This window comes from Electrophorus electricus, chromosome 2 (assembly GCF_013358815.1).
Source record: "Electrophorus electricus isolate fEleEle1 chromosome 2, fEleEle1.pri, whole genome shotgun sequence".
NCBI classification, from domain to species: domain Eukaryota; kingdom Metazoa; phylum Chordata; class Actinopteri; order Gymnotiformes; family Gymnotidae; genus Electrophorus; species Electrophorus electricus.
The window spans coordinates 9,435,256-9,444,857 of NC_049536.1; the positions used below are offsets into that span (position 1 = coordinate 9,435,256).

Sequence of the window (9,602 nt, forward strand, 5' to 3'; positions counted from 1 at the left end):
ATTCAAGAAGAAATTTTGATGGAAAAATACTGTTCTTACTCACTAGGTACTTAAAATAGTTATATATTTGATGTGTGTTACTGTTCTGCCAACAGAAATATCTCGAAGTGGAATTGTTTTGGTGGAAGTCAGTTGGTCCCTGAGAGACAGCTCTCTTTGCTCCCACAGCTGGGCCATCACATCAGACAGTTAAGTGTTCTCTGCTCTAACACACCTGGACTACATGAGCTGAATCATATTTTAAAATACTCAGACTTTCTACGCAAGAGTGAAATACCTGTTTAAATGTTTTTGCTATGTCTTGCCTACTTTAAATAAGATGGCAGATTTATTATTTATGTATTTTTGACATTTAATAAACAGCACAAGCATGATAGACCATCTCTACTGCAGCTCACAGAATGAACAAAAAAGAAGTAAAAATCAACAGTTGCAAAATAGAGAAAAGCAGTCTTTCTCAGCATCGGGCAGGCTTGAACAGCTCAATGCAAAGCCTAGCATGGTGGGAAGCGACCAGAGCAGCACGAAGCACAGCGGTCAATGATGGTGAGGATGGTGGTGTTCACCTCGGACGTTGGGAGGTCAGTGACAAAGTCTACAGCCAGATTTGAATATGGTCTTTAGGGTGTGGGTAGCAGGAACAGCTGGTGGATTTGTTGGGTACATGGCATCTTGCTTTGCATGCTCACTGTGCAGGACACCCTGGATTTCCTGATCTTTATAAGGGCAAGTCAGCTAGGTTGGCCTAGCCAGGTAGCTGAAAGACCTCATAAACCTGCAGAAGAAACTGGAAAACCGCCTGATGATGTAACCAATGAAATTCACCTCATGTAGTTAAAACTCACACTTCTCCAACTTGCAACAGAGACCATTTTGTAGGAGAGTGTGAAGGACCTGGTATACTTCATGTACATGTCAGTCCAGGGAAGTTGAATGGATCAGGCTGTCATCAATGTAAGAAACAACAGATCAACCCAGGTATTCCCTCAGGACCTCATTGATGAACACCTGAAACACAGAGTATTCATAGTGGCAAAGGGTCATACTGAAAGTAATTTTCTACTCATTGCCCTCCTTAATCCTGATGAGGTTATAGGCACGGCATAGATCAAGCTTCATGAAATATTTAGACCACAGTTGCAACTGCTAACTAGGGACAGAGGATGTCTTAAGAGCAGGGTGTTTAGGTGTTGTTAATCCATACACAGCCTCAGCCCACTGTTCCTTGTTTTTATTTTTTTTACAGAGAAGATGCTGGCCAAGGCAGGCAAGGTGGAGGGAGGAATGTAACCCTGCTCTTGGGCCTTCTAGATGTACTGCTCCATCACCTTTTCCTCTACTTGGGACAAGAGGTAGACATAGCACCTGGGGGAAGTGGCGTTCTCCACTAAGGTAATGCAATAGTCTTTGGGACAATGAGTGGCTAAAGACATCTGCTAAGTCCTGGTATGGAGCAGAGATGGGGAAGTTACAGTGGTCATTAAGACTCTCTATGATGGTGGACAGAAGGGGCACAGCCACCTCCTGAAGGCAATGCACATGGATGAGGGTTGACCATCTGGCGATCTGGTTTCCAGCCAGAAGACATGGGTGTGGTGGAGTCTCAGCCATGGGAACCCCAGTACAAAATTTATGGGAGAGTGAAACAAAAAAGATATGGACTCAGTGTGTTGGTGTGTAGTTGAATGTGCGTTGCGTAATATATGAGGCAGCCCTTGCCTACAGGGCCTCTGTCTAGTGCTCACAACACTAAAGGCGTGGGTAGTAACAGGGCTTTGATGCCAAGCTTCCTTGTGAAGCACCAGTCCCTAAGGTTGCCTGCTGGTCTAGAGTCTACCAAAGCTGGAATGACAGTGGAACAATTATTGTGCATGACCTTTACAGAAAGGAAGAACACAGAAGTGAAAGACGGAATTTCACTTACCTTCCATTGTTAGCCTTGGTAGATGGTGCCGTGTTACCAAGCTGCATGGGCTTCTTGAGGTCCACTTCTTCTCATGCTGGAGAAGGTGACGGCCATGGAGGAGACCAGCACAGAAGAGCGTGAGACTTCTCCTTTAGGAGGCAATGTGACAGCAGGCCAGATGATGATGTTGAGTGTGCTGTCACCCAGCCTGAAGGTAAGTTCAGGTTAGTTCTCCACTCTGACCCTCTACCACAAGATGTTGAGGTTTGTCGGGGAGAGGTTTTTTCTCCACTTCAGGTTAAGGATAAATGGCACAAGTCAGCGCAACAGCTATTTTAAAAAATCAAGAATTAACTTTATTACAAAAAATCCATTCTCTGCACCAAGGAGAAGTTCAGTCTTGAGAGGAAAAGCTAACATATAATTATTTGTGTTAATCTTAAATACTCAAAAATCTTCTCACTATGTCTTGCTTGATAGAATTCTCTCTTGCTCACAGTTTCTTCACATTGACTGCCAGCTGTCCAGCTGGCTGATGTTGCTGCAGCAAACAGGACTCATAAGTCAAGTCAGACTGACCTCTGTAATGTCTACGCTTTTCTCCCTCGTCAGCATTAATGCATATTGCTCTTAGGTAGGTACTGCAAGTTTTGTATGTGCTGGATTTATTAGTAAGTTTCACTGGATTTTTCTTGTGTCTTTAAATATGTTTGCTTAATTTCTCAAAGGTTGTGACTGCTAGGCTAAGTTGTTTTGCAGTGACATCCATGCATTTTCACCACTGCAAATGGAACAGCAGAGTTGCAGGTGATGTTTGGAACAAAAGTGTAAATTGAACATAGATGTTTTGCAGAAAGAATAAAATGTGAAGTTAGTCTACCACTGCACCCTTTGTCTGGGCTAAACACTTTTCATATCAAATGTGATATCTTTGTCCAAACAGCATCTCTGGCAAATTCATTCTGAGACAAACTCTTCAATAGGGTTGAGAAATGGGGTATGAGTAGAAGGAAGATATTTGAGAATTGTGAATTTTTGTAAAACTGTTTAGGGACTGAATAATTCAGTGAAAAAATGCCAGCTAAAGGGTAATGTGGACTGTCCTGTTCGCTATGCTCTCAATCAGAGCTTCATTGCTGGGTTACAGTTCTTCTCAATTTTTTACATGCCTTCTTGTTGGTTTCCAAAGCAAAAACACCAAAGAGCTCATTTGAGTCTCTTATTATTAATGTATTCTCTTTTACTGTTAACTTACTTGATTATTTCAATTTCAAACATTGTAATCTATTGTAGTGACTGGACTTTTGTGTTTTGAATAGCAGGGTTTCTGTGTGATAAGCTGTCAAGCACCATCTTTTTCTTGATAGCTATTAAAAAAAACCTAAACTTCAAAATGAATATATGCACATTCTATTTACAAGTAGTCCACGTGTAACATCTACTAGCAGTGAACATTGTTAGATGTTATTCAGTAAATAAAATTTCTTATAAAGTTGTTAAAGATGTATTTAAAAAAAAAAACATTTATGATGTTCTTTCCCCAGATATTAAAATGTTAATTCTCTGAATTATAAGATAACCTTTCTGACATAAATCAGAAAAACAAGAACATTTATCTGCTTTTGGTAGCCTTGTGTGTCAAACAATTGTAATTTTTCTAAGGCTGGTTCCCATTTTTCCCCATCTCTGCTACAGCTTGTTCTCTAGAATGAACTGCATATATATATATATATATATATATATATATATATATATATATATATATATATACATACAATAATACATTGCTTGATCATTGTAAATGTGTTTCAGATCTGTCATAGTCATGCATTGTTTTGATGAGTTTTGAATATTGGATTCAGTCGAGTGTGACAAAACATACCCAACATACAGTAATTAATTTTCAGTATGAAGAAACACTGTTCCAATGACTTCTTTATAATGAATGTTTTTCACATCACAGTGGTTTATATGGGCCTATTTCGCATCTATTTTGTTCCATGAAATGAATTTATGCTTTTAGTGCAGCCTAACAAGAGAAATTGTGTTACCATAAAATTGATTCATTGGAAAATTAGACTACCTATAAGTAAGTGAATAATGCACAAAAAACGCGTGAACGTTCTAAACCGATTGGCAGGCTTCGACCATCTATGCTGTATATGAGTGACTGTTGGCTAAATAGTAGGGGAAGGCTCTGGCTTTGCGCGGGGTGGTTGAAATGTGACGCGGATATAACACTCGGCCACCTTAAACTAAGATACACAGGACAAGAGGAACCATAGGCTGTGCCTAACCGACCCCGTGTACGAAGCGCACCTTTCCCGCGGTGAAGAACATCTGAAACCAAAGAGCGAACATTAGTACAACGCCATGAAAATCTACAGCCGCATAATTTGTTTAAATCAAAGATCTATCTTTAGTTTTAACTTGAACCTAGACTTGGACGATTTTTTTCTATAACATTCCACAAATTCAGCAATGGGTTACTCTGGCAATACTTCTGTGGCTACCAATGGAAGCGATCCTTTTGGCAGAAACGAAGAGGTTGCCAAAATTGAAATAACAGTTCTTAGCATCACTTTTCTTATCGCCGTTATTGGCAATATCAGTGTTTTGGTGGCAATATACAATACCAAGAAAAAGACCTCTCGCATGCATCTCTTCATCAAACACCTCAGCCTGGCTGATTTAATGGTAGCTTTTTTCCAGGTTTTACCGCAGTTGTGCTGGAAGATTACATTTCGTTTCTACGGACCAGATTTTCTTTGTAGGATAGTTAAGCACTTACAAGTGTTGGGAATGTTCGCGTCCACTTATATGATGGTTATGATGACTCTAGACCGTTACATTTCTATCTGCCATCCGTTAAAGACTTTTCAGCAGCCTACACGGAGGTCCTACATTATGATTGGAAGCACCTGGATCAGCAGTCTTTTTCTAAGCACGCCTCAGTACTTCATCTTCTCCCTCAGTGAGATCAAGAACGGGTCCGACGTCTACGACTGTTGGGGACACTTCATTGAGCCGTGGGGACTCAAGGCATACGTCACATGGATTACCATCGGAATTTTTCTGATTCCAGTTTTCATTTTAATGATATGTTATGGGTTCATTTGCCACAGCATCTGCAAGAATATTAAATATAAAACTAGGAAGAGTGTGACGGAGAATGTGTGTAAGAATGGGCTCATTGGAAATTACTCGGTCAGTAATGTCTCAACGATATCCAGAGCCAAGTTAAGAACTGTAAAAATGACTTTTGTGATTGTGCTGGCATACATCATATGCTGGGCACCATTTTTTATTGTGCAGATGTGGTCAGTTTGGGATGTGAACTTCCATTGGGATGGTATGTACATTTCCAAGATAAATAATACAATGTTTGTTATGAAGTCTTGTCTTGTCGTTTCGGGACACGCTAATTTTGCCCTATCTAATTATTCAGTGATTGATACCTTAGTAAATCTGTCGCATAGAGAGGACAGTTACTGGGGATTTCATAATGCGTAACACATCAAAGAAATGTATAATGGTCTGTCCTTCAAGGGTGTTTATATAGGTATTGTAAGTGTTAACTTGCATGCCCTAATTTTCATAATATGTTTATTTTTTAAAGGCGTCAACATGTTTTTGTACATCATTTAAATGTTCTTTATGCCACCTTCCACCTTTACCCCAATCCCAGATTCAGAGAACACCACAGTCACTCTCTCGGCGCTGCTTGCGAGTTTGAACAGCTGCTGTAATCCCTGGATATACATGGTATTCAGTGGTCACCTCCTCCAAGACGTCGCGCGTTGCTTTCCGCGCCGCCACAAAATACGACAAAAGTTCAAAGCAGAACACTCGGACAGCAGTTTACGAAGAACCACGATACTTAGTAAAATCCCTACCCGGAGCCACTGTAGTTCGGGCAAATGGAAATACATTGATAATTCTCCTAAATCGATGCTTCATTTGTCCAATTTGCTTGAAACGTAAATCTTTTTATTGTTACTTGGCTGAGAATAATTTAACGGTGTCACACAATGAGGACACGTCTTGTATATAACTGGATGATATTTACGTTAAAGAGTAAAATCTAAAGTTAGTTGCGATAGTTGCGATCACCAAGTACAAGGTATTTCCGGTAATTAAAAAAGGCGACTTAAGCGCAAACACGGTTTATTCAAGTTAAGTTAAGCCCTTTCACTTTCATTCCAGTATAGCCAGGGACGACAAATCCAAGGTTATGAATGTCATCATTTGTAAATTGCATAATTGTGTCAGTTAATTTTGAATAGAATTCGCACAAAACACTGCAAGGAAATAACTAGTGGTATGAAATGTAAACAAATGAACACGGTATAATACTACTGTGTGTGAGTTGCTACTCTTTTGTCCTCTGATAACTGCTCGTTGTTTGTAAGGTTACATTTCCTCATCGAGTGTCAGTTGAACTTGGAGCAGCTCTCTCCTTTTCACTCTCCCTCACACAACATGCTCTTTCATTCCTCATCTCACCTAACTGGGTTTTTAATTCATTTTTAATATTTGCCATTTTAATTTCACACATTTGTTACTTTAAATTACTCGGTCAGCTGAAGTAATGTCAGCTACTGTTAGTAAAAACAATAATTGTTTAAATTTGTACTTCATTCAACTCAAATAAACCAAGTAAATCAAAAGTGTTACTTTGAGACACATTGCAATTTCAGTATGTATTCTATCTTAAATACTCTGAGCATTATAATTGTAGTATAATCAAATTATATATTTGCTCAAGACGTTATATGATTTTATGGGTTTACAGTAGGTTTCAGTAGGTTTATGGTCAGGATTTACAGCCCATGTATACAAGCTGTTGTTGATGTACATATTGAGTCTAGAAATAAATAGCCCATACAGTTGCAGCAAATGAATGGTATTTTTCTGTACTTCAGATGTTCTATATTTGTATAAAAATGTGGTTACCAAAATGTGTTGTATCCTATTTTAGAGGCATTACATTGAACAATATAATGCTACTTAAAGTGTTGTTGCTACAGTGTATGCTGCCAATGTATGATTATTGCACCACTTGTCAATATTGATATGTCCAAGTGTGAAATTCAATAAACTACATTTTTTCATGAAATCTGCTTTTTGAATCTTTTTGTCAGAATTGTGAAGCTAAGTAATGCAGTATAGAAGGTTTTTTGTTTAATAAAAATTTATTTCAGATACATATCATAAACCAAATTCTTTATTTTGTCGTTCATGAATTCCCAATTTGCTGGCTTTGAAGTTATAAATTCAAACAAAATAAAGCTACAGACTCAAGAATTAGTTGAAGAGAATAGGTAGTCCCATCCTTTATTGCAAGTTAAAGACAACAAGCATTTAAGGCATCTTCCAGAGAATGTCTGAGAGGTACACAGGTTTTCAAGGGCAATTATTTAATTGCCCTGCCTTTTTTGCACAATGATTTTTAAATAGGTTTCTACTATTATGCAGATCGATATTCAAGTTCAAGTTCAAGTTCAAGTTTGGTTTATTTGTCACATACATAGTCATACACAGTACAACACGCAGTGAAATGGTGGAGAGTGCTCTGTCCAAACTCAATACTTACACCAGTTTGGTACCATTACACTCCAAAAAAAGACAGCCCTTTAAAAAAAAAAAAGACCTTATGTTATCTTTCATGTGTAAGATGAGGTTGTTTTCTGTACCATCTTGTACCTGGTGGAGGGATAATGTCTCCCCGTGTGTGTGTCCCCATGTTTCACACCTGCTCCTCATTGTATATCGTTGCATCATTGTGCGTGTATATAAGTCTCTTGTTTAAGTGTGAATGTTGTCGGTGTTTAACCCTATGTGTGCCTGAGTACTACGTTGTGTTTCCCATGACTCGTCCCCGCATCCTGCTTAGCCTCCTCTTGTCACTGGTGTGCCTAACACAAAAGTATGCAGAGGTTTACCTGGAGTCCTTTGCAAAACCCTCTACAGATGCCCCTGCTCTGCACACAGAGCATTTTATAAGGATACAGAATCTCTCTAGTACTTTAGGTTTTACGTTATCAATATTTCTAATTCAATGTTTATACCTGTAAACACTCTGTTCATTACCTCAATTTCTACAAGACTGAAACATGAAACACTTACATAAATGCAAATTAAAATGATCATCAATGAATATATATATATATATATATAACATACAAGGGTAAGGAAAAACAAAACAGCTAGAATCAAACAGGCTAACATAAACAGAGGCTTGGAAACAAAGACGGGCTTACATACAGCCAACACATTCAAACATTCTATATATTCCACACAAACGCAATGAACAGCAAAAACACTGGGAATCAGATAGGGTTAAAGTACATGAACTTAACAAGTTAGAAAAGAGGGACAGCAATCAAACAAGAGGTGGAGAAAACAAAACTACGGAATGGAACTAAAATACACAAGACAGGGAAAACATGGAACATGGAAGCTAGGAGGGACTAACAGTGACACTATCTTAGAAATGTATTGAATGGTTGCATGCACAACTTGTCAACTACTTTACCTATATATATATATATATATATATATATATATATATATATATATATATATATAAAATTACATCCGTGGTTTGTATTTATTAATAAGCTTCCTTAAAATGCAGCAAAGGGTGAGACCACCCTAAAACAGCATCAATTCTCTTAGGTACACAGTCATGCAGTTTTTAATGGAGAGCTTGCCACAGTCTTCTGAAGACTTTGGTTGTTTCACTTGCTTATGAATCAATGATGTTGAGTTATGGGCTTTGTGGGGACCATATCATCTGCTGTGGAGCTCCTTGTTCTTCTTCTTTCTGGAGATATTTCTTTATTATTCTGGCAGTGTGTTTGGGATCAGTGTTTTGCTAGAGAATGAAGCTTGTCCAAATCACCAACTCCATTTGCTGATATACAGCCCAAAACCAGCAGGGAGCTTCTAATGTGCTTCACTGTTGAAAGCAGACACTGATCCATGTAGTGATCTCCAGCCTTTCATTGGACAAAATGCCTTTTGTTGGAGCAAAAATTTAAAATTTTGTCTCATCTGTCTAGGGCACCTGATGCCATTGTACTGCACCCCAGTCCTTGTGTATTTGTGCATAGGTGAGTCACTTGGCTTTGTTTCTTCCTCTGAGCCATGGCTTCTTAGTCACAAAAAAGCATCAGTTAGCCAACATATACAGGACTAACTAGAAAAAAGATTTGTAGCCCATAAGTACAAGTAGGTAGATTTGGTAATTAAAAACTAGTAGAATCTTAGCTGTTCCCAGGTCTGCACTCTTCTGGATGGAGATGTTGTTCCTGGGAACTGCTGGTGTCACTCTCACAGTTTGGGGGTCACAGCCTCTAGTGCTCTGATTACCATGGGAACCACTGTTGCCTTCACCTTCCACATCTTTTCTACCTCTTCTCTCAGCTTTTTTTCAGTTTTTTATTTTTTTTTAGCTTTTCATGTTCCTTGGTCCTGAAGTTGGAATTGTTGGCATTGCTACATCTATCATTATGGCCCATTTCTTCTCTTTGTCCATCTCTATCATATCCGGTTGGGTAGACATTATCATTTTGTTAGTCTGGATTCTGAAGTCCCATAGGATCTTGGCTCGGCCATTCTCCACCACTTTTGGGGGTGTGTCCCACTTTGACCTTGGAACTTCCAGCCCATACTCAGCACAGACGTTTCT

General features: G+C 38.8%; 1 protein-coding gene across 1 annotated transcript; it reads left to right on the forward strand.

Moving 5' to 3' along the window:
* Positions 1–4,186: 4,186 nt before the first annotated feature.
* Positions 4,187–7,025, forward strand: avpr1aa (arginine vasopressin receptor 1Aa). The gene is made up of 2 exons (XM_027020105.2): positions 4,187–5,258; positions 5,595–7,025. The coding sequence occupies exons 1-2, from the start codon at positions 4,388–4,390 to the stop codon at positions 5,888–5,890; spliced, it is 1,167 nt and encodes a 388-aa protein (XP_026875906.2). The 5' UTR covers positions 4,187–4,387; the 3' UTR covers positions 5,891–7,025.
* The last annotated feature ends 2,577 nt before the right edge of the window (positions 7,026–9,602 follow it).